Consider the following 26979-nt stretch of genomic DNA (forward strand, 5'->3'; position numbering starts at 1 on the left):
ATGATTCTGGTGTAATATCAGATAGAGGAGTACTTTCGGGTTCCTGATAAGCTACAAACCGTACAAGTACTTACACTTAACCCCATCCACAGATCCACACACACCACATATATAACACACAGCTCTCATCTCAGTTTAGTGATTGGAGAACCATAACAATTTACCTACGTTTTTGGTTTAGTTTAGGCAAAACTACAAGTCTTCACTTGCAGAATAATGGTTGGTGGTAATAAGGAGACCACAAAACAAAGGGGAAAAAATAACAAGTCAAAATAGTGTATTTTCATTTATAAACTGCATCACCCAACAGAAACAAATCTCAATCTGGTTCTGTGTTGCTATTATTTAGTTTTCTAGTTTATCCACGAGGTATTTGCATTAAACTGCTTTGTTTAGTAGGTTTTCTTATAGAGTGAGCTTCGCCGATTTGCAGCAAATTTGATTAAACGCTAACAAATTATGTGTGATGTCATTGTGCTAGAGAAATGATATAGATTTTTGAATTCTCAATCTTACCGGTTAACTTGGTACACAAATCATTTGTTGTTTTTGTTGCATGCCAAATAGCAATAAAATACACCTTCAAACACTAAAATATTACACTCTAAAGGGCACTCGTTGACATTTTTATTGAATTTCTTTGTTAACACTTGTTTTTCAATCAAATTTATTCACAAGCCATAAATCCAAAGAAAATTGTAACAGAGATTTATTTGTCAGGTTTATATCTTAATAGCCCAAACATATGATGGTTTTAAGCAGGTCAGGCGTTTAACCATTTGATTGTATGTTTGAGCGTTTGGCTCTTAAGGTGTTAATCCATGTTACAAAAACTTGCTTGAACATTTATCAATGGCCCTATGAAGTGACTTGGTAGAAGCTCTTGGCAGTAATCCTGATTTAACATATTCTCGCTAAACATTATTTAACCATTTCAATGCCAGGATAGTATTGTTGGTCAGTCGTTTAGAGAGATAACTTTATAATATATTAAAGAAAAGATCTTTTAGAATTTTGACAACTCTGCAAAACAAACCATTTCAGCAAGTTCGAGTATTACAGTCCACCATCCCACACACGCAATGTAGGAGAGATAAAGTGCCCATTGTATACAGTGGCGTGGTTTGGGTTAAAGGAGTATTTCAACAGATCTATATAGGATAAAACCTGTAATAAGTGAAAGAAAAATAGAATTTGTACACATTTGTAAATTTGTTAGCAGCAGTAATTACCTCCCAGTTTTGAGTATAAATACCCACCCTTATCTCTCCTAGTATAAAACCGATTTACCAGTTTACACGGGACACAATTAATTTGCTGTAAAGTCCAAGTCAGTAAATCTTTAAGTTGACGAGTAACGTCTTCCAGTCCATATGAAATTAATCCAGAAATTGCTTGCCGAAAAGGAATAAATCAGGCGACTTGACTCCTGCACTTTTCTGCGCGCCCAGGCTCAGTTTGAGCTCCGTTTTATGTGCTTCTTGATCCCAGTTATTCTGGCGCCATGTTTGATTTCTGTGAGAAAGAGGTTTGTAAATTGAGTAAATCTCACATATATATATATATATAGTATTCTCTGGCGTTATTATAGACTGCTGGTTTCTCATAAAGCTTCTAAAGCAACGTTCACTTGCTTCAACTAGAGATCTTCTACATTACTGAGCTTCTCAACAAGTACCCAATTATCCATTAATTTCGGTCAGTCTTCTGCTGTGGGGCTTTGCTTTGAGCTTTACGTGGGCCATTATATCCTAGATATTCATTAACTAGCTGCAAAATGATACGTTCAGAGTAGAAAATCCGCTTTTATTCAGACTCCTAAGTACATTTGAGGTCCTCTCCTAAATATTAAAGATAAGGGATATCCCTTTCAGAGGTTTAATATTGAATCTATTGAATACAATACTTACAATGTTACTGGCATTTTTAAGTCTATTTGCATATAATTTTTGTTATCTGTCTTTAAGAAACCTTTAGGTCTGGTTGTATGAGAAACTAATACCTGCACGTTTTACAGGCTGGATTTTATAATTCCAAGGAAATTTAGATGCATGACCCTGGACCCCAGCCCTTAATGATACTTTCAAGCATACAAAAAAAACATCTCCAATAAAAGAGACCATTTTGCATTTGTCAGGTAATTAAAGGTCCTTTTAGTTTCCACACTAGAACATGTGTAATGCGTGGGAGTGAGCAAGCCTTCCTCTAAGGGGTTCTAATGGATACAATGTGCTGAGCTTAGTAATCAAACAGTCAATAAGGTTCCCATCTGAAACTAAGATTCCATGGGCTGATCAACTCATGTAAGTTCTTGTAATGTATATTATGTCAGATTTCTAAAGCTTGATACGAAAATATGCCTATATGTTTACTGGTGTATATATTTTTTATATTTGCAAGTAGAAAAATCAACACGGTGCAATAGTTTGCTTAATTATATTGGTATATTGAATATTCGAGAAGGCAAATGTTGTATCTTAGCAGAGCTCCTTCCTTATCATTGCCTTTTTTTTTTTTTAAATAAAAGGATTTAAGTTGACGTATGACCACGTGAGCACATAATACAGAACATTATTGTGGCATTTGGAGAGGAGACCCAAGCAGGCTTTGCCTCTGATTACGCCTTTCCAGTATCTTCATAGAGCAAGTGCTTTCATATTCTCATGTTAAGGGTTTCTTTATTATAGGGATACTGATCTTACCAAGGATATCTTCTTGGAAAACCGATAGGACTAAATGCTTCGTTAGAAAGGATGGATTTTATTTTAAGGTATATCCGTTGATTGTTCATTAATGGGGTGAGTTATTGATGTCCTAAGCAAAAGGTCAATAGAAAGGCTTAAGGGATTGTTTGTTCTCGACCATAGACTAACGCTATATTTCTCTATCTTAAAGTATAATTATGTGATATAGAATTTATGAAGGGAATATATTTGTTTCTAAAATATTGTTATCATTTGCTTTCTCTGCACTCTGTCTGCTCTACCGAGACTGACTGTGTTCCATTATAGAAGACTATAACTATATCTATACATTTTAATTATTTTTTTAAAAGCAGTTAATGAAGAAATTAGTAGTTTTATTTTTTATATGCGCTAGACAAACCTCACAAGGATCTACAAGGTTATGTCCCTGTAAAATATTAAACCAGTTCAAGTGAAAAAAGTCTCCTAAAATCTAGTAACACATCTGAACCCTGCATTTAATGTTTGATACAGAGTAAAGAATAGTCGCTTTAATCTAGAAGTTCAAATATTTAGTGTATTAATAGGATATAGTGATATGTTATTGGCATTCTCCAACGTGAGATAAACAGCATATAAATAAATATGTTCCTAAGGTTTGTGAGCGGGGTATTATGTACAGGCACTAATGAGAGGCGCTTGGGAAGAGGTCAAAGTGTTGAGATTTGATTTATGTTGCTATTGAATTGGGGCAGAGGATCCTGATAAGATGATGTACCAAAATCGTTTACTATTATGCCTCACGGACGGTGGGTCTTAGTACATTTAGTATATATTTTATCGCTTATATTCTATTTTCCTTGTGTGTCTGCCTCTGTCTCCTCTGTGTCATTCATTCAATCCCTGTGTGTTTGTGTATATATATATATATATATATATATATATATATAAATGTTTTTATGATTGAGGCGTTTCAATAGGCTTATGGGCTATTCTACCAATCGTTTGTTAATAGAAGCATATCAAACTTTGGATTACGGTTGTTGGACTGAGCTACAGTTCTTTGTTGTGGTTCAGGTTTGACTAATGTTGAGAGGGATTGCTACGCGACAAGATAAATTATTGTTATATACCGGTTAGTTACATGTTACTGCACCTTTTACCCTAAAATCATAGCGCTTTAATACTACATGTATTCCATTTAGATTTATTATTATTTTTATTAATCTCTTTTAACTTTCATCTATTTATTTTGTAAGAGTAATAATATTAATATAGCAACAATGGCACCTATATATACCATTTATCAGCCTTAGACACGGAACATACAAGGGTAGCAATAAAAAATGTATTGAGACAGGAGGGTTTGAAATAATCTCTTAAATTAAAAGAACTTCTTTTTATATTAATATATCGACTCAAGTAAACATCACGGAAATCTAAACTTTTTTCATGCATATTATTTACCAAAATTGTACCTGATTTAAGCGTTGACAATAAATCAAATATCTCCCGCCAATGATTACATTAAGAAACATTTAAAACAACATGTAGGGATGCATGCAGAATACAATTTCTATGTAGTACTGTACGCCTCTGCATTTTCCAAACTGGGAACCAGTAGAAGATCATACAGCAACCGTCTGGAATGCCTGTTTTGGCTGGGAAGGCTCTGTTCTGAATACTGAAATACAAAAAAAAACTGGGATCAGCAGTTTAAGTAGTGGGGTAAATGATTGACCAAAGTGGGCTTTCATCAAATAAAACACTGAGTATTGGCTTAAATGAAAATGCATACGGGCAGATTTTTGCCTCTTCCCCCCTCCTACGCTGGGTGATTTCTCTTTCATGTGGTTCCATTGCTATATGCAGTAAGAAGGGAGCCTTCTCTGTTTTAGTGTCCCGTTAACAGCCTTAGTGCATGGAGTCATAAATCTTGCCTGACCATAAATGACAAAATCCATTGGTATGCAGAAGAGGCCACCCGGTCTTATTTTCCCCTTTACTTCTGCTTTGTCCAATGTATTGTGTATGATTTTTATTTAGATTTTTTAATTTCTGGGTTAATACATTTCTGGTGGGCTTACTACTTTAATTTCATTTTCCTGGCACCTGGCGTGTGGAAACTCTATATTCTTTGTAATGGCAATAACACCAAAAGCTTTTTAATCTATATTGGAAAATTGTGAATTTTTCTTAAAGACCCAAAGACACATGTCAAGAGATGTGGTTAAATTTCAAAGCATGATATGTTCTTAATAAAATATGAACTGTTAGCGCTCACATGTTTGAATACGATTTTTTAATGAAATGAATAAACTAGAACCATGATATTCATATACAATTGTGTCTGCACAAAGGAAGGAATGGTTGTTCGCCATTAAGCTGTTAGTCATGTAGTTCATGTGGAGAGGCATTAATAATTCTACATGTCATAAAATGGCTTCACCTTACTGCATATACAGATGTATACGTTAAAGCATAACGAAACACGGTTTTTAAAACGAAATAAATGAAGTCTGGCACGACAGATTTTAAACAGACCTTTAGTTACTAACTGTGTTCATTAGCATAATTTTCCCGAATCCCAGTGACGCCTCCTTTCTCAGGATTCTAGATCCTCCTCCTCCAATTTTTTTTCTTGTTATTTTATTTTTCTTTCCATGTCTAACCCATCTCCCTAGACTTTAAATTTCTTTCTCTTTTCCCCCTCTTCCCACATATCCCTGTTCCCAGATGAATATACCTCTTGGAATCTAGAATCATTCACCACAAGATATTTGTAAGAAACATACCATTTTTTGATGGAATTACACTTGGAAAGCACTGCCAGTTGATATCTCTTATCTTTGTGACCGGGGTCGCCCATATGTAACCTTAGGGGCTGTCCATTTTTTGGCAGACATCTCTTGTTCAGATTTCCTGAGCTCTGTTTCCATCCTGGGATCGTGTTGTGCCTGGTGCTTGTAGGTGATAGAGCTTGTAGGTGATGTCTTGGCCCCCTTATCGTGGCTAGGAATTAATTTGGTAACCCAGATGTGCTGGTTCTGGAGTCAGACTGGAGAATAGTCTGTTGTGTTCCTCGTCAGTCCTCAGGAACTAAGGTAAGCAGGCCAGAAATCCTCTATCACTTCTGAATGGTGGAGTTTATGTCCTGGTGATTTATTGCCATAGTCTTAAATCTCAGTTCAAGAAGAGTTCACAGGCTCAAACTTCCTTTCAAAAAGTGACTGATACGTATAGTTTGCTAATTCAGGCTGCCTTGCCTCTTCTCTCAGCTTTTCCACATATTCCACAGTACCTAAATTGATCTTTTTTTATTTTATTTTTTCCTAGAAAGAAATTATGCGATTCATGCATTTGAACTTTTTTTTTCTAGAATTTAAAAGTGCAACATTTGAAAAATTAGGCAACACTAATTGACAATGAATGATACACTGTTAAAAAATAATCATTGAAAAAAATAAATCATTAACAGCAGCAGCGGTTATCAAAGGTTTGATCTGTTATTGCTATGTAATTACTTTCTAAAAAATTCTTGTATTGTTTAATAACTTAATTTTAATAGTCGTGTTGATTTAAATAGCTGTGATTAGCAATATTTTGAAAAGCATGTATGTAATATATATATATATATAATATATGTATGTAATATATATATATACATAGATATAATATGTAATATATATATACACAATATAATTAAATTAATAATAGCATAACAGAATTTAAACACGATGTTAAACAACATCAATAGCAACATTAATTCCAATAAAGATTGAGTTAACAATATATAATTGCCATGTGGTTTAGCTGCACAAGTTACTGTACTATATTTGAATACTTTCTGAGCTCTTGGATATCAAGTACATTTTCTCTGGCTGTGTTGTTCGGTCAGGGGCATTTCATTATTAAATCAATCAAAGCGGTGCCCTGAATTGTTCTGAAATATTCTAGCCTATAAATATGGGAAATTAATTTACTTAACCACAGTACACTTTACCATAAACTGTTTCAGGGCAGTCAATTTGGGGCCTACTTGATATTTAACAAACATGAATTTTGATTTAAAGTTGAGCTTAACGGGTGTAATACTTATTTCGACAATGTGGTTATTTGTTGTTGACCAAAAGCGATCTATTTTCACACACAGACATGTAAAAGGCAATATTTCCAACAGATGTTAAAATAATTCTAGCATGCTTTGAAGACATGATAAAGATTTTCAACATTGTTTGCCTTTCAATACTGCGCTAATAGATAGGTCTCTGAAATGTAGCTTTTTTATTTCTCAATAATCTTTTTTTATTTGTTCAAGAGCATTCTGAATGTTTTGCCTTTTGTGTCCAGGCGAAGTTTAAATAGTTATTGGGAGATAGGTAAACAGTAAGATTTAACAAAAGATAGACAGGATCTTCGGAGTATTTTACGGTTTGTGTTTCCTTCATCTACTCTCTCGCTAGCCAAATGACCCCCATACATCAATTTACAGGGCAGTTGCAAAGACAGAACCTATTATCGTTAGGGACTGCAAAGAAAGTTCATGCCGTGGTCATGGAGATGAACGCTGGTTTTTCTGGTTCCTGTTGTTTTTTCAAATCCATCATGTTTTAACAGGTATAATTGTGTACGTTTCATGAGTACTATTTTAAATCGCTTAAGAAGAACTGGATCTTAACATACTCAACATATGTGTGTGTATATTGCATTTTCATGCGCCTATCTAGTTGTATTATGCATATTTTTCTTTGTTTCTCTCTTTGTTATCCTCATTGTTGTTATTTGTTATTTTTATCTCTGTATTCGTTTTGTTCTGTATATTCTAAAAAGTGGCTGAAAAATGCATTGCGGGATTGCTGCAGGTTGAAATGTAAATATTGTCCGTAGGCCTGGTGCTTAGAAAGCTGTATCTTCTAGCAGATAAACGATTGCTTACTGAATCAATATTGTGCAATGCTATCACAATCATATTATGATTTAGAATGAGCACTCAAAGCAGAGGTTATCGTCTTAACAAGCGATTTATCAGATCTATGGACGTGTGAAAATGCTCCATATATCACTGGCTACCTAACCTTTATGTAGCAAAACAAAATATATATAGTGCGTTCTTTTAATCCAATACACATTATTCCCCCTCTACAATATGTAAATATTAAATAACAATTTGTAAAAAAATAATAATATATATGTATATATATATATATATATATATATATATGTGTGTGTGTGTGTGTGTGTGTGTGTGCATGTATGTATGCAAAAATTCACAGGGTGGACAAATATATGTAACTATGTTTAGAAAGACCCATACTGATATTTATTATATGTACAATATGCATATATACAGATACAAATACCATGTAGTGATATAAAATGATATAATTCGTGTTTGCATATTGTGAAGTCTAGACAGGGATGCAGTCATTGAGCACACATTTAACTGTAATTTGCGGGCGAATGAGAATTAGTTACACGTTAGTGAGAAGCCCTATCATCTTAATACACACTTCTCAATATTGCTGAACACTTTTTCCTTTATGGCTTTCATGTCACTTAGCTATTGTAAGTAAGATGGATTTGTCCTATTTCTTCACTGTTCTTCACTGTAGTGTGCTTCTTCTGCACCACAGGTCTGACCGGAGAGCCCATTGGAGGAGAAAGGCCACGTGACACAGGGGTGCCAATGTTATTCTTTACGGGTGTCAAGACCCTGTCAGTTTGTGAAATAAATATTGGGAAACAACGAAATGCAAAAAGCGACCTACTACGACAGCTCTGCAATCTATGCTGGATACCCCTACCAAGGAGCAAATGGTTTCACTTATAATGCAAGTCAGCAGCAATATCCTCCTTCCTCATCACTGCTGGAAACAGAGTATCATCGACCTGCTTGCTCCTTGCAGTCACCTGGCAGTACAGTGCCACATCACAAGGCCAATGACATAAACGAGACTTGTATGAGAAGCATTGACAGTCAATCAAACCAAGCCCCGGTCATCTCAGAGCAGCAGCAGCAGCAGCCCACACCACAAGGGCCTCCTCCCTCTGTGTCACCACCTCAAAATGCCAGTAATGCAGCCACAGCTTCAACCACCAAGGCCACAAACATCACTTCACCTACCATGTCAAAGCAGATTTTCCCATGGATGAAAGAATCTCGACAAAACACAAAACAGAAAACGGGAAGCTCTAGCTCAGGTAATTTTCCGAATTACACACCATGGTCGGACTTAGATGTACTGCAACTGTGGCTGCAGACTGTATGTAAAACAATCCTACCTGATGTACAAGCTGAAAAGCCCTGTTAATATTTTGCAGTATTAGAGAGAGAGATGCAGTGTGTTACTTGCTGACTGAATTCATTGAGTTAATCATATTGTAAAATCATTCATCTGCAACGTACTGAAATGGTTAAATATCCCATACTACACTGGTGCTGTATAATGTTATTTGCAACCTCACCAATGCCCTAGGCCTGTATAATAAAAACTATAGGGTACTGCAGCAATTCCAACTCATCACTAAGCAAGGAACGCGTTAACTGCGCTTAATCAAATAATTCACGTGAGAACTGTATTAATCAATGCAGTGACTACATTGACCCAAAGCAAGTAATAGGAATCTGCAGACACTACATGGTAGAATACAAAAGGTGGTTATTATTAACATGCTTTTCTGTTTGATCAGCACTTCCTAGCTAACACATAAATGTTGGCTTATTTATGGTATATTAGGAAGGGTAGTCAGGCTTAATTGATTAATTTATCAATGAGGTATCCAGACCTGAAAGTTAACAAAAGGTGTGTTGCGGGAATCACAGTCCCTTCATATTAAGGTTAAGTTTTCGATGCCGGACGAATGATTAAGTTGTTACACATCTCGCCAGTACAGAAAGAGTTAAATGTGCGTTAATGTTGTGTAAGATATCATCTATGTTAGGAAACACGTTATGCATTCATAGATTCTATCTCTCTCCGACGTTTGATCAAGATCCCCTGTCAGTGTTAACTATTTATAATAAAAGTATCATCTCTAGGTAGGAGTTAATTCTCGGATAGGCAGGATAAACTACAATTCGTTAGCTGTGATCATATAAACTTTTACTATGCCTATAAGTGGTATTATTTAATAAGACCAGTTGCTATCTACCAACTAACCCTCTTTTTATTTATTTTTTTAAATTGTAATTAGTTGTATACGTCATAGATTACTGTACACCTAATTTAAGTAATCAATTTACTGATTCAGTACCTGGAGTTGAAATACAGATAACATAATATGGGACATACTCCAGCTGCTGGAATGACAATTCATTTTTAAACAATTATTCAAGGTAATTAGATTGCAACTAATGGAGAATCACACCAATCTGTGGCTCTATAGGATGCTGTCCTGTCACATAATGTCACTTGATGACTAGAGATAGCCTAATCGTATGTGACAATAATACTTTGCTATAATAAGTAGAATCAAATGTGAGGTACAGAGAATAGTTACAACAGTGAACAGGATTTGATATTCAGAATAAACTTACTCTCTATTGACACAGTTTATTTGTACTGGCTTACTTTGTGTCTTGACTAGTTGAGCTGACAACATAAAGTAAATGAACTAATTATTATGCAATATCAGTGTTGCGCTGTAGTTCTCTTTTCTAGTTTTACTCTCCTGTTGTACCCTCTGGTTCCACATATCTCCCTTTACCCCAGCAATTGCTGTTACTCCTTTTCATTCCTTATCTGCTTCTCCTCCTCAGTATCTCATTCCCTCCTGGGTTGTCTCACCTATCCATTTATGTCTTCTCTGAATCCCTTTCTGCTTCCCACTGAATTCTATCTATCTATCTATCTATCTATCTATCTATCTATCTATCTATCTATCTATCCATCCATGCATCTATCCATCCATCCATCCATCCATCCATCCATCCATCTATCCATGCCTTTCATTCTTAACAGATATAGTAATAAGAATGCTTGATCCAGTCCTTCCACGTTTCTTTTTTTTGTAGAATGCTTCATCTGATGACAAATAAAACTAGGTAAATGTTATGGGTATTTCCAATGTCCACAACAGTAGGCCAGGTTCTGGCAGGTATATTGTATGGTTGATCAGTGGTTTAACTATTTCAGCCATGGAGCGTTAATGCTCAAGCTTGTGTTTGAAGCCATTTCACCAACATGGCAGACTGAATTGATCTGGTGATTATAAATAACATCATACTCAGACAGAGGTGGTTAACTTCTATTGTGGGCGCCATAGCAGAGACAACCTTTCTATTTATTTAAATAATCTGGTGGTAGGATTTGAATAAATGTAATGTTTTTCTTTCCCTCTCTCACAATTTGTAATATGGTGAAAAGAGGGCTTATATCTAAATTAAGTCAAACTTTGTTCTCTAATATTGCATGTTTAGATCTTATATGCAAGTATGCTGGTACAATTCCTCCCCTTCATATGCTCAAAAAGGAGCACATGGAATGATCGGTATAGAACCATAAAGATAGTACACATGGTGTCCTTATTTGCACCTCTCCACCTAGAATTCTTAAACTACATAGTGCAAGATTTATTTACATTCCCTTAATATATGTGACAGATATCCAAAAGATGGAAGAGACAGATAGATAGATAGATAGATAGATAGATAGATACATGGATAGATACATGGAAAGATATATTAGATAAAAACATTTCAGACTTCTCTTGTACTTTTGGATCTCTGATAGATCTGTATATCTGAATAGTAAGTATGTGTTGGTAATATGTTGGCAATTTAATAACTATAAACTCTGCGACCTAATTTTTATTAATATTAATTAATGTTTGAACTATTTAAAATGGAGAGGGGTAATCTCTAGTTATCTTGTTTAATTAGTTTGTTTCCATCTAATTTGTTGCAACCATTCACCTGGCAAAAGACAAGGCTGGTGGTCCCATCCGAAGATAAATTGTTAATGATATGTTTGTCAGAACATAATGTCTCTATATTACAGATGTGTAGAGCAGGGTGTGTTTTCAGAAAACCAGTTCAATAGCTGTTGACGTTTCGCTCTTGTGTGTTCCCCTGCAGGTGAGAGCTGTGCTGGAGACAAAAGCCCTCCGGGGCAATCCTCTTCTAAGAGGGCCCGCACCGCCTATACCAGCGCTCAGCTAGTAGAACTGGAAAAGGAGTTCCATTTTAACAGATACCTGTGCAGGCCCAGAAGGGTGGAAATGGCCAACTTACTTAACCTTACAGAGAGGCAAATCAAAATCTGGTTCCAGAACAGACGCATGAAATATAAAAAGGATCAAAAAGGGAAAGCTATGATGACCTCTTCAGGAGGGCAGTCACCTTGCAGGAGTCCTATACCCCAACCGTCTATTGGAGGCTACCTAAGCTCTATGCATTCATTGGTGAACAGTGTCCCCTATGAGCCTCAGTCTCCTCCATCGTTTAATAAACCCCATCCAAATGCCTATGGTGTGCCTGCACCTTACCCAAGCCCCCATAACAGCTGTCCTCCCCATCAGAAGAGGTACACAGGAACTGCTGCTGTCACTCCTGAATATGATGCCCATCCGTTCCAAAACAGCAGTGGTTATGGAAATCCTCATGTACAGGGAAGCCCCGTCTATGTAGGGGGCAATTATGTGGATACCATGACCAATACTGGATCTTCCATGTTTGGCCTCTCTCAACTTTCCCATTCATCTTCTAACACGGACTACAGTGGACCTGGACCAATGAATAGCAGCCACCATCATGGACCATGTGACTCACATCCAACCTACACAGACCTATCTTCTCACCATAGTTCTCAGGGAAGAATCCAGGAAGCACCCAAGCTGACACACTTGTAATTATATTGGGAAATTAGATAACCTTTTTCCTTTTTTTCTACCTTCATTTCTTTATTTTATACTCATCCCCTTTTTTATTTTAAGCAATATTCATTGCTTAACATGCTCTCTATGGTGCATAGTATATTTTGTCCCCATGAACTCCTCTTGGAAATATTTTCTTTTGCATTTTATCACTTTTATCAAACAGGGTATATGATCATATTTTATATGAACACAATCGTCTTGAATGTGAATTTGCTCCTATACTTCTTATCCCACAGGGAACGGATTTAAATTATTGCACTTCCTTTATCTCACTAGATCAGTGCATTACAAACCCATTGTAGTGTACTAGTCATCCGTCTGGCGCTCAGTGGGTTAAATTGCTTGACAAATAGCAAAATGCGCTTTGGACAGGGTCATTCTGGATCATAAAAATACTTGTAAGTCATTTAATGTGTGTATACTGGTACATTTACTCCGGTTAATTTATTGTTTCTTTTTTTTTCTGCAAGCAAAAAATATCGAAGGGTTTACATATTATTTATCCCACATTTCATATTTATAAACACTATATACCCTTACTATTCAGGTCGTGGTACTTGGCCTTCTGTTTGATGGCATCATTACATACGGATTCTTGTTTTAATTTTTTTTTCTTTATAAATGCAATAAAATCGGAGAAAAAAAGTTAAGATAGACTTAGCATATTTGTTTGTAAATTTTATTAATGATAGATTCCATATTTTTGGATTAAAAACATGAAAACAATAAAACATGCATAAAATAATGTAACATGCATTCATCACATACAGGGAAAACATAGGTTTAAGGTGGCTGAGTTTATTCATTGTAAGTTTTTTGCCCTTTTTTGTTATAGTTAAGCAGAGTAAAATTACTGTTGTTGGGGGACTGTTTTCTTTCTGAAATAGTCTGTTAGACATGTCGGTTTGAATGCAGTTGCTAGTGATTGATAAGATGGCTGATAATGGGGGTCCTGTAGGTAACAGAGGAGTGCTGATGAGCTCTTACGCCATGTTGAGCTGAGCCCTGTGCTCCAATTTACAGCCCCCGCTCCAAGGCATCTGTTCAAATGGAATGGCTTCCTTCTGCTTCTTCAGGAAAGGTCTTTGAAAGAAGCAAAGCATTTTCCTCCTACACTTTTCTTTCCAGTGAAAAATAGACGTTTCTGTGGGTGGATTGCATTATTCAGAAAAGCATAACAAAGAAAATAATTTCAATGGGGTGATATATATATATATATATATATATATATATATATATATATATATATATATATATATATATATATATATATATATATTCATGTTTATAGAGCTATTGCTTTCTGCAGATCTTCTCTGGAAATTCGTTTTTACAGCACATTGGTTTTGCTCAGTCCCTCTCTTCCTTGTCTTATTTGTGCCTATGGTTCGTTATTAGATACTTCACATACTTAATGGAAGCTTAACCAGGTCATACACACAACCCTGAAATGCATGGGTTAAAAACCTTAGTATGGATTTTTCTCCCTAGAAACAAAGGGAAAACATTAACCGACAACCTACGTATGAAAATGTACCTCGTTTAAATAAAAAACAGGATTATTGTATTTTAATTTTAAATAGTAAACATGATTTCACCAAATTAATGTGTTTTGAAATATGTAAAGAAAAAGACACATCATCGGTTACATCATTTCAAAGAAATTTATTGATAAAAAAATACATGCAAAATTAAAGGATACATTTATTAGACAAGCTTCAACTTTTTTCCTTTTTTTTCAACATTTCTTACAATATAAAATTGCAAAGAAAGAAGGGATAATATATTTGAGTAAAAACCCCAGATATTTAACTGACAAAATGTCATCAATGTTAAAAAAAACAACATAATTGCAAAAAATAAAAATGACCTCGCAATAGTATAGCTGTAATGAATTATATTGCTATTACATAATTGAAAGAAAATACACAATAATCCATATATATATATACATATATATTCGTTTTTAATATTAGCTCTGGTTAATACGATATTACATTTCAAAGATAAGAAAACAATCATGCGCTATTAAAAAAAACAGGATGGTACAATAAGTGTTAATCCTATACATATAACATATTCTGAGATTAAACTAAAAATAAAAATGAACCAGAGCAAAATCTTCTTTACCATACTAGCAAATTGTTCTCAGGAGCATGTGTTTTAGGTTGAAGGACATATTGTATTATTTTAACTCCTGGTTCCTGGTAACCATATGTCATTGGCGCTTATTACATTGTTCTACAGGAAAAAATAGCCTTCTACTTTTTCTCATACCCACCCTTATATACATAATAAAAAGTATATGTTTTTTATTTTTATTATTTTGAACATATTTTATGCTTTACTACCCTATGCACTAAATGTATAGATAGTATTTGATGTAGACAGCTACATCCTTTGTTTCCATTTCTGTTCTGCCAAAGAACAAGAGAAGAGGTTTTTTAGAAATACTTACACCCACACACACACACAGCAACCTACAAATCAGCATTAATTGTGCAAAAAATCTTTCTAGGTCCAATTCCCTACTCTTAATTTTTTTTAATCGTTAATTATCGGGATAAACCAATTTTTTGTCTGGATGTAAATATCAAAGAAAAAAAACCGAAGGTGCCATACCTGTGCTACTGAAAACATCCGAACTCACGAAGCAAAAGAAGTAAAAATAAGTCCTTCTTTACTTGCATTTCTGACTCAAACTCCTTTCCCAGTAACATTTGATCTTGGAAGAAACAAGAAGCTTTAAATGTGATCTTTAAGGCCAGAAGCTGTCAAACCATTTGGCAAGAAAGATTGATCACACACAGACTTCCTTCCAGCTTTGTTTGGAATAAAAGCAAGAAAATTAAAAACCTTCCATCCAACTACTGCGTTTGTATTTCGAAAAGGCTGAATGCAAAATTTGATAAAAACGTTTTTTAACTTAAAAGTGTCTTAGAACCGTTCTAATGTTTTAAAATATATATGTTCATTTACTATTTACAGTTAATATTTCTATATGGGTTTCTGGAGATAATGTAAACGTGTATAGATTATGAATGAGAATACAGCAAACAATTCGATCTATTGCTTCTTTTCATATATATTACACCTACTTATATATGTGTGTATATATATGTACAAATAAGTATGTATCAGTATACATGTATAGAGAGAGAGGTGTGAAATAATCGTCTATTTCCTTTCTTTCTTTGTTTCTTTCTTTCGCTCTCCCTATCTGTATATATACATATATGCATATATACACACACACACTATATATATATATATATATATATATATATACATACATAGAGACAGATATTGCATAGCTACATTTCAAATGTTAAATGCACATCTAAAGGCAATCTGAAGCCTTATGTTTTGTAACCTGTAAAATAGAAATACAGTCCAAAAAAGAAAAATGATAATTTTTATATACCCCATTAACTACAGCAAACCCTGAAAAAAGTGCATTTTATTTTTTAAATAAAAAAGCACTCACCTCGTCGTGCCCATTGGCTGCACAGGCATATACCTTTGTTGTTAATTTTATGTGTAAGCTCGGCCATATTGCGCTGCTGCTAAATTATTTACTGAGACATCCTCACGCTTCCCATATGTGCCAATCTTGGTAACAATAGGCTCTGTGCCTAGCTCACTGTTCTCTGTACAGTATATATATATATATATATACATATATATATATATATATATATATATATATATATAGACACACACACTTAGCTGGCATCATTGTTACTCAAATGGATAAACCTACATTCTCTGAGTAAAGTGCAGCAAATTAATCTAGATTCTGTTTGGGTGAAACCTCTTATGTATCTAGAATGAAGGGGTCTTTGGTGTCAAAACTTTGAAGATTAATGGACTACTTTGTTAATGACTTAAGGCGTCAGATTTTGGTCCTTAAATGATTTGTGGGATGTAAAACGCCTTCCTGGCAGTCTGGAACAATGCAAGGGAATGGAAGGAACTGGAACTACCAGCAGGAGCAAAGAGAAGAAGCAAAGAAAATAAAAATTAAAAATATATTTCATAAGGGTCTATATCTTTAGATGTAAATAAAAACCTTGCTAGGCTACAACTAGGCGTTCCTTCTTGACTTTTTTTGGATCAATCACACAGACAGTGGCTTCTTTTGATTAAACCCCAAATTGTCATTGGACAGGAGCAATCATGTGACAACCAATTCGGTCCAATTTCAACCTTGTCTCCATGAATTCAATAGTTTAATAGTAGCACAGTCCCCATACGGCTGTAATCAGTGAATTAGAAAAAAAAAAACACCAGCAAGGATTTTTATGATTTTTTTCCCCCCTCGTTGTTACAGGGCCTTTAAACGTAAAAGTAGGGGCTAACTTTTTAAAAAGGCTTTGAGGAGAGGGCCATGAATTACGAATTTGAGCGAGAGATTGGTTTTATCAATAGTCAGCCGTCGCTTGCTGAGTGCCTGACATCCTTCCCCCCTGTCGGTGATACATTTCAAAGTTCATCAATCAAGAGCTCGACGCTTTCACACCCGACACTTATTCCTCCTCCTTTCGAGCAGACCATCCCCAGCCTGAATCCAGGCAGCCACCCTCGCCACAGCCGACCCAAACAGAGCCCAAATGGGAACAGTGGCAGCCCAGTGCCAGTCGGATCATTGCCTCCGGAGTACCCCTGGATGAAAGAGAAAAAAGCCTCCAAGAAGCCCTCTTTGCCGCCAGCCACCACTGTACCTTCCACTACAGCCTGTCTCAGCCAGAAAGGTCAGTGTATAAACTACAACTCGGGAGTTCGTGGGGAATGAAACGCTGCATTGCAGAGATTTTGGGGGGAATTTCTTGAATTTTGGAGGTTCTTTTTAAACTTGGCTATTTCTGCGATCTTGGAATGCCTACTAAGTTTGGATCTGTGACAGCCATCAGAAGGGGCTTCTGCTGCTCTAATTGTCTCGTGAATGACTGCTAATGCTTGATAAATTCATCTAAAAATGAGTAGTTTATGGTTGAGAAATATAATTCCATTTTCCTTGCTTTTTGCAAGTATAACAATCTTTTTTTAGCAAGAAGTAGTGTACAAACAATGAAGTGTGTTTCACAGTGAGCGGCCATTTTGTTGCAGTGGATCTAGATATAGGTGTATTTTCTACTATTCTAGATTTTGTGTATTGCTGATTGGTAAATGTTTACTTTGTGGTTTTATACAGAAATCATTGAAATACAGGATAACAGCAGCGGGGGATCCAGAAGATTAAGGACGGCTTATACCAACACCCAGCTTCTGGAACTAGAAAAAGAATTTCATTTCAACAAGTATTTGTGCAGACCGAGGAGGGTGGAGATAGCTGCCCTTCTGGATTTAACGGAGAGGCAAGTAAAAGTCTGGTTTCAAAACAGGAGAATGAAACATAAGAGACAAACACAATGTAAGGAGAATCAGAATGGAGAAGGGAAATTAAAAAATCTTGAGGACTCTGAGAAAAGTGAAGATGACAAGGAGAAATCTCTCTTTGAGCAAGCCTTGAATAATGTATCTGGAGCTTTACTGGAAAGAGATGGCTATAGTTTTCAGCAAAATGCCCTGTCCCAACAGCAGGGACATAACCCACACAATGGAGAATCACAGACTTTCACAGTTTCGCCTTTATCCAGCAATGACAAAAATCTTAGACATTTTCAGCATCAGTCACCCACTGTTCCAAACTGCTTATCAACAATGGTGCAAGAGTGTGCAGCTGGTCTCAACAATGATAGCCCCGAAGCCCTGGAAGATGTAGCTTCTCTAACAGACTTCAATGTATTTTCTTCAGATTCCTGTTTACAGCTTTCGGATGCAGTCTCGCCCAGTTTGCCAGGATCTCTGGACAGTCCAGTAGACATTTCTGCAGACAGTTTTGATTTTTTCACAGACACGTTTACCACAATCGACCTGCAACATCTCAACTACTGAATCCTCCATAAATTGCACCGTATTTTTCTATCAGACAATTTACCGCTCAGACAAATTCGGGTTTGACATTTTTAATCAATCTCATCCAAGAGCCATTTCAGTATTTAAATTACAATGCATTTTAATGTTATCTGTTCAATCAGAACCATTGAAAGCAATAATTGAGGCCTCTAAGAAAGTGATTATAACTAAATGTATCCTCACTTTCTTTTTATTTTTGTATTACGGTAGAATGCGTTGTCACATAAGTATTTTTTGGTAGAATAAATGATTATTTCCCCAAAAGTTCACTTTCTTTTATTCCCCTTCCCAGCCGAATTTTTCCGTGTTCAAATAGCCTAAAAATACAAATATAAATTGAAGGCAACGATTAGGTCTGCCGGTGTGTAGATATATTTATTATAAATCTAATATATTTTTATTCTCTATAGTTATTTTTAATAAAGCCAACGTTTTAGACATCGAAATATATTTTTCAAAGCACTGTTAAAAACTTTTAAATAAATTGTTAAAATAGCACATTTCATTAAATATATGTTTTTGTTGGATGGTAAAAACTTTACACATACAGACTAAAAAAAAAATATAAAACTATATAAACACAGAATAGCTCCTTGATCCTTACATTGATTTTACTTCTCTGCGAATTTTATCTCCATCCTAAAAGAAAGAGAATAAAATATATTCGAATCGGTTAAAACAGTTGGAATTTTTATATTAAAAAGCATGGCATAAAACCAAAAGTTTTAACTTACTCCTGAAAGTTGCAACAAGTTCATTTTTCTTTGTAAGAAAGTTAACAGTTTCCTCTGCTAATATACAATAGCTTGCTTCGTTTTATGGTGTATGTATATTAAATGATACATAGTTTAATCATATGTTTGAGGGATATATTTGAAATATCCCTACATGTGCACTGTGTATTTTCAGAAGCAATGTTTGTTTTTGTAGTTCTGAACACAACACAATGGGAGGCTGCTTAAGCAATAATATCTAGAAGTGTTGGATGCAATTCTTCCTAAACTCATAAATCAAATGCTTTCTATGAATGAGACTGTCATCAAGGAGATCAATTGCACTAACGCACACACAGAGCTCAAAAACCCCTTCTTACGTATCAGTCTGGACTGGGGATTCCATCCAGAAGCTTTGTGCTAGAAGGCGTTTAGCCATAATTCATTTTTATTGCTCTATTAAAACAGCAGCTTGACTTTACTGCCGCTGCAGCAATAAAAGGGAGCCCGCACAAATCTCGCCATTAATTACTATGTAGGAACACTCCGCATCTCTCTTCGATGTCATACACCGATTTAAAATTAAATATTTTAATTTTAATATCACTGCTAATACCTTGTTAATTTAAATGATATTATGGAAAGACAAAAATTATATATATATATATATATATATATATATATATATATATATATATATAATTAAAAAAAGACTAGCAACTTAAAGTGATCATTTTTCAAGAAGGATTTCTGGATACACACATGTTGATTAGAGTTAATCGTATAGACTATATTGCAGTATTATAGTTATCAAAGTTTAACCGTGTTGGATGTAAGTTTTTAACAAAAGAAATTCCTAAGAATCTAAGGTATGAAAAGACACATTCCTTGCATAGTTATGGGTAAAATCCATTATAATTCGCATTGAAGTGCAGAAGTCGGAGCAACAGATCCCGAGTCTTTGTTAGTGACAGTAGTAACAAAAGATGCCCTCTTTACACAAAGCACAGCAGCACCAGTAATACAAAAACACTATAAAAACCCTTCATTCAATGCATAACATTACTATATATATATATATATATATATATATATATATATATATATATATATATATAATGAAATCATTGGTTTACAAAGTGCGCAAAAGTACTCTAATAAAATATTTCCCACCAATTTCTAAATGAAATTATTTTAGTACTTAACGCTCATATTTGTAGTTACATAAGTAGAATAAGCATTTATTCTATAGTAAGCATGTGTCATGGTGTATCATATCAAGAATATTGGGCGCCTATAAAAATAATAATGGTAACAAAAATATATTTAAATTTAAAAATCTTTGTAACAAGCCCGATTTATAACAAAATTGCTTTTTCTTCGGCATAATCAGCAAAGCTAAGACAGAGATAAGGCTATTTTTTTTATATTGGGAAGAAAATTCACTGTGATGGGAAAAAAAAATTTAATTTGCTTTTTATAATTAATTGAAAAACTGCGAATTCATTTCAGCTCTAAAGGTTGCGATCCGATCTCAGAAAAACAGTAATATTTGGTAAAAATAAAGTAGAGGAAAGTCATTTCCCCCGGGACTTTATAATTTCCAAACTATAGAGACGGTATGTGGCGCGCCTCCAGGTCACGTGATGAGATCCAGTCCAGGTTTTCTAACTGGCTATCCCGAGTCTGAGATTGCGCGACAGTTGTATTTTATTAAACAAATATTAAAAGAAAATACACTATGACAAAAAAACCCAACTTGTTTACGTGTTAAATTATGGCTTGTATTGCACTCGCGCCCCTATATAATCATTAATTCGGTCGTTAATGGCGTTAAAGTTTTCTGCATAAAAATGTTCTACTGCGATTATCAAGCGGGCAACCTTAAAAAATGGCCACTTATTTAAAGAATTTAGAAATTCAGCTTATAGATATACACAAACGGAAACTTCATTTGCAGACACCGCAAACAGAATTATTTTCCACTTGTGGACACTATACTTGAGCACGGGGGCTGGGCCTTATGTGACATGGCGGCCTGGAAGACACGCCTCTTCCCCTGACGTCACGACTACGGTTTCCTTTTGCTCCTAGGCCCTGCGTCTGCCGTTAACGCTCAGGCGGTTTTCTTTATTTGTAGTTATTACACCCGCGTGTGTTGACACGGTGCGCAATGAACCGTTTCTGCGAATAAGAGGCTGAATGATTTTAATATTTTCTGGATCAGGGCTTCTAAAATGAAGCACAATTCATTATGCGTTGTAGACGGCATTTACAGGGTTACTGGCAGTTAACCGGTTACATGAATGACGCCTGTGTTTCTTGTAAGGCGTTTGCCCTGTGGATTGATAATGTTCTAATATATACAGTGGTAGGTGGCTGGCCTTTTAGGCCCTTAAAAGAAAAGGAATCCAGACCAGGTTCTGGAATTCCTTTGTTATCTCAGGCACAGTCCATTAATCTGCCTGGGTAAGTTCCATGCCTGGCTATTACAAAAGCAAATTGTTATCACAAAGGTGTCTGCGTGTTCTTTATCTATAGTCCTGTAACTGTATTCTAGGGCTCTCCCAAAGAAACATCAGTTATGACATGGCAACAATGTCTAATATTTTTTTTAAAATAGAGAAAATCTGTAAATATTACCAGATTTGTTAATATATATATATATATATATATATATATATATATATATATATATATACACTTTTGACTTGATTTGCTACTTTAAAACAAACTAATTTTTTGGCCAAATTTTTTTCCTAAAAAACACTGTAGAAAACAGAGGTAATATTAACGTGGCAATAACATCTCAAATGTATAAGCACTCCTATCTCACTCCTATCTTAAACATGTGGAAAATATATAAATGATGCATTTTTAAAATGGCAAGAAAAATAAATACACAAGTATATGTGGCATCTAATACAAAAGTACCAAATATATATATATATATATATATATATATATATATATATATATATATATATATATATATATGTGTGTTACCCCAAAATGTTCTACTAAATGGAAATCAAAGATTATTTCAAACTAAGCCTTTTTGTAAGTAAAATATATGCTAGTACCCAAGCCATTGGTTAGGCTCCCACAATGCAGTGCATGCATGCATTATAGGTTTATATACAGGGACAAGTTCCCCAACATCTGGCAAAGAAGTTAAAAAAATCAGACCACTATAATGTTTGATCTATACGTCCATTCATGTTTAGTGCAATGTCCAGCTCACTGTCTGGCCTTTAACTTGCATTATTTTGTTATATGGATATAATAGTATTTGTGTAATATATGAACTTTACAATTGTGGCTTCCCTGTATGTTGGGTCTTTTCAAAAACTCCCTAATACAGGATGGGATATGGTCACTACTCCCAATTAACATCCCTTAATCTGCTTACTTTGCTGTACATCTAGATACTTAGGTTGTACTGGGACCAGAAAAGTTGACCCCCCCCCTAAAAACGTGTAATGCTTATTATTAAAATGGGATCAATATTATTTAAGAAGGACAATAGTGACACATTGCTACATTGGGGGAAAAACTGAATACTACATGAAGAACACAGCTTAACTTCCATTTAAATAAAGCCCTTCTAATTTTAGTGTTACCTGCAGGAGTGGCCTAAACCTATAGGGGTTGTCTGGGGATGGTGGTAAGTTTTGGTCACATGAGCTGCAGTGCAAGTTTCTAATTCCCTTACCCTTGTTTGGGGTTAATTATATATATATATATATATATATATATATATATATATATATATATATATATATATATATATATGTTAAGAGTTAGTATTTGAGCCATATTTTAAGTTAATAGGCTAGTGATTTTTAACCTGCTACTTAAAAATGCTAATATTTTAATATGATTCAGTTGTTTTTTTGTGGGGAAAACTGTGATCAAGGATACTTGATGGGTAATTCTATTACCTGGAGGAAGGTTGCTATACAATCCAAACAAGACAAGAGTCATGTGGGGTCTCACTTTCTTCGATTTAGGGAGAGTTGTGGTTTCAGCTCCATTACTTCACTATATCTTATGACTGTTCAACCCCATTGGGCTTCTGCCTCAGCCTGACATGCCCTGTACAATGCATTGTTAAGTATTAAGCCAGTATCACAACCTCATGCTGACGAGTCCCATTAAGGACAAAACAGATGTCCATGGGTGTTGTTATGGCTACTGCACCTCTTACCCGAGTTTTGTCTAAAGGGTATTGTCTTGTACAGCGGGCAATTACTTTCAAGGGTCCCATGTATAAAGTGGATATAAAGGCAAAAGGTGATTATTGTTGACCTTATTTGCATGTGCCTACCCAGAATCCCTTGTGGTTGTGGCACCATGAGATTTGTGAGGGAAAAAAAACAAGCCTTCTGACTTTTCCAGTGTCTGTAGATGAGTGTTTAATAATAATACACCCTTGTTAAATAAGTGAGATTACTTTAGTCTCCTAACAAATTTAATTATGCAATACACAGGGCCTGCTCAAGCCTTCTTGTAGGAGACAATTGTCTGTGTTGGCCCTTCATAATGAACAAGGAATAGAGTGAATCACAACTCTCTCTTTAGTAAATAAACCCCACATTTTTCACAGTTGATGCCTACAAAGAGACAATCACAGTGCATCCTGTATATGGACATTTAGTTTGACTACCTGTGTTGTGATATTTCATTTCTGTTATGTTTTGCAGAGGATTCACACCAGTCACCTTTTTTGCATACAACAAACATTATCCTTCTATTAGCATATAAGATATGTTTCAAACAGAGGTGTACATTAAAAATGTGATGTAATATTTTTTTTTTTTTACCAATAAATGAATACCCTCATTGTGTCTAGGGGTTTGAAAACACACTGTGAATGGGAGCTATTTATGGTGTCTACCTAAGGATAACTAGTAAAGTCTCATAACCAATTATATATCACAATAATGTATACAAAGCTATATATTGTCATTAATATTGAAAGATAAACACTAGAAGGGATTGGTTAATACTTTACACAATGTGTAATTGACATCTAACCTGTGGAACATTATCATACTTTATAATTTCAAAATAAGTGATTTGAAATCACTGTGGAGAGAATGTGGAGCTATTTCAGGTAACGTGAGGTCACTCCCCTTTTTTATGGAAAGGAGCCAACTAGTTGTTGTAAATACAGGTGATTAATTATCGCCAAGAAACCATTAGTCCTTTTAAGACTAGAAACCTTATTCCTACAGCAACACAGCTGGTTAACCATTTCAGATTCAGAGCAAATGTCTGTGTCTGAGATGCACGAGTGTCCACTAAAGCAGTCTACATCTGTTGACAATCCAAAAACCTCGAGATCTGAGACTGTTCAAAAAGGTCGTGTAATTAGCCAGTTAATGTAGACTTTTGTCAACCAGTATAGTTGACAAAAGTCTACATGCAGGTCTAATGTGTAGGTTAAAATGAAATACTACCTCGTCTGTGACCCAGGAGAATACTGTATGCCTAGACTGCAAGTACTGTGCAGAAAGAACCACACGTTGCCATAGTAATCAGTACCCCTTCCATCAACAGCCTGCTTCCGTGTTCTTTGGAAACAATGGGGAATGCTTTTGCATTTGTGTACTTGCTACATGGCTTCGCTGATCCCTGGACTGCTCATTACAATGCTGCTTTCACACAGGCGCTGCATGAAAAAAGATTGCACTAAAAACATTACAAAATAAAATATATAAATATATATTTACAGTTACAACTTGCTAGTTATTAATCTCCGGAATACAGTTAGACAAAAACATGGGCTAAATTACAGTAGTTACTATTAGTTGATAACGCAATATTGCCCACATTTGAAATGACGATCTGACGATTTCGTTAATAAACGAGCATTTTTGATGCTTAGTAACGGTGACAACATGTCATATCCATTCATTGATAAATAAATCGATGCTCAATGCTTACCAGGGCTTGAGATGTGTCCATGAGCTCCGCTCGGTGTCTCAGAGACAGTTCACCCGGTGTCGGTACAGACCTCTGTGAGAGCTCCAACGTAGAGCTGTGCCTGTGACCGGCAGCTGCAATGCACTACCAGGAGTGCGCGTCACCTGGACGGAGCAGCGCCCGGAATTTAAATGCCTCTGAAAAGACGACCCATCACCAGCCCGAGCAGTCAAACTTTAGGAAGCTGCGCAGCCATTGGCTGATGAACCCACGTGACGAGACTTCACTGTACATTCATATCATTTTCTGCTGGCCCTATGGAGGAAGTAAGAAAGTTGGCACGGGAGCCTGGACTCTAAAGGCACCATCACCTTTGTGATAGATGGACTATGCGAGAATGAGCTCCTTCTTAGATTACCCATCTTTAATTAGCGGAGAACATGGAACCTGTTCATCCAGAGCCTTTCACTCTGACCATGGGATTACAACTTTCCAGTCCTGCGCAGTCAGTGCCAATAACTGCAACACCGATGATCGTTTTATGGTTACCAGGGGGTTGCAGATAGGTTCTCATCACCATCCCCACCATCAAGCCGGTGCCTTCCAACACCATACTAACCTGGGCATGTCCTATTCACACCCCAGCTGCGCTGCCGGCTATGGGATACAGAATTTTAGCGCAAGCTACTCTCACTTTGCCATTAACCAAGAGACAGATGTCAGTGCAGGGTATCCTCAGTGCACCACTGCTGTCTACAATGGAAATATTGCTTCTTCAGTAGCCCAGCATCATCAGCATCACCAGACCTATGCAGAAGGATCAGGAGGGTCAACTCACTACATCCATCATTCATATGGAGCAGATCCACAGAACATTTCTACTTACAATAACAATGTCTCCAACATCCACATCAACCACCAGGAAGTTTGTCGCTCTCCTTCTGCTGAATCGTCCTCACCTGCTCAAACCTTTGACTGGATGAAAGTGAAAAGAAATCCCCCCAAAACTGGTAAGCCACTTTTATGTAATGTGTAACAAGCGCTACTATTGTCTATCATCTTTCTTTCATACCAACAATACTTTGTTAGGAATGCAATGTAATAAGCTATACCATGAATTCAGGTTACATTTGATCCAACTGACGTTTATTCTTTTATTGCAGGTAAAGTTGGAGAATATGGATATGCTGGCCAACCCAATACAGTCAGAACCAATTTCACCACTAAACAACTAACAGAGCTGGAGAAGGAGTTCCATTTCAACAAGTATCTGACTAGGGCCAGGAGGGTGGAAATAGCTGCTGCCCTGCAACTCAATGAGACCCAGGTGAAGATCTGGTTTCAGAACAGGAGGATGAAACAGAAAAAAAGGGAAAAAGAGGGTCTCCTTCCAATCTCCCCCTCAACCAGCACAGGAAGTGACGAAAAATCAGAGGAGCTTTCTGAAAAATCCAGCTCTTCTCCCTGTGCCCCATCACCTGCTTCTTCTACCTCTGAGCATCTTAATTCTTCAAATTAAGCTACTGTTTTCCTCGAAGGAAACCTTAGTGAATATGACTTCATGGTTAATGTTATGTGAAAATGTCTTCAGAAATACCTTATGCTCTGTGCTAAAGAACAATATTGGACGCCAGGATCAGTATTTGGAAATATCAACCCTTGGTGTGACAGAGGACTAATTGGTGGTTAATAACGCATCTGGGAGTCAATGGGTTAAATCAGACATTTTAAAAATGAACGGCTTGCTATGGATAAATCCATGGAAAAGGACTTTTCTTCTTGATTGGTCAAAATAGGGTACAGATCCTTTGAAAATA

General features: G+C 35.8%; 3 protein-coding genes across 4 annotated transcripts; all 3 read left to right on the forward strand.

Annotated features, from left to right (window-relative positions):
* The first annotated feature begins 8434 nt into the window (after positions 1-8434).
* On the forward strand, positions 8435-12533 carry LOC149300818 (homeobox protein Hox-A3-like). 2 transcript variants are annotated; one of them, XM_089484869.1, is made up of 2 exons: positions 8435-8885; positions 11761-12533. In XM_089484869.1, the coding sequence occupies exons 1-2, from the start codon at positions 8435-8437 to the stop codon at positions 12531-12533; spliced, it is 1224 nt and encodes a 407-aa protein (XP_089340995.1). The 2 variants fall into 2 exon arrangements, with proteins under 2 accessions (XP_089340995.1, XP_089340996.1); XM_089484870.1 differs by having other exon boundaries at positions 8435-8871; positions 11747-12533.
* Positions 12534-16950: 4417 nt separating this feature from the next.
* Positions 16951-18497, forward strand: LOC149300819 (homeobox protein Hox-A2-like). The gene is made up of 2 exons (XM_089484918.1): positions 16951-17314; positions 17755-18497. The coding sequence occupies exons 1-2, from the start codon at positions 16951-16953 to the stop codon at positions 18495-18497; spliced, it is 1107 nt and encodes a 368-aa protein (XP_089341044.1).
* Positions 18498-25544: 7047 nt separating this feature from the next.
* On the forward strand, positions 25545-26681 carry LOC149300820 (homeobox protein Hox-A1-like). Its single transcript, XM_089484933.1, has 2 exons — positions 25545-26172; positions 26326-26681. The coding sequence occupies exons 1-2, from the start codon at positions 25545-25547 to the stop codon at positions 26679-26681; spliced, it is 984 nt and encodes a 327-aa protein (XP_089341059.1).
* Positions 26682-26979: the final 298 nt, after the last annotated feature.

Source organism: Sceloporus occidentalis, unplaced genomic scaffold (assembly GCF_023333645.1).
Source record: "Sceloporus occidentalis isolate IW3139 unplaced genomic scaffold, rSceOcc1.0.p SCAF_23, whole genome shotgun sequence".
Taxonomy (NCBI): Eukaryota; Metazoa; Chordata; class Lepidosauria; order Squamata; family Phrynosomatidae; genus Sceloporus; species Sceloporus occidentalis.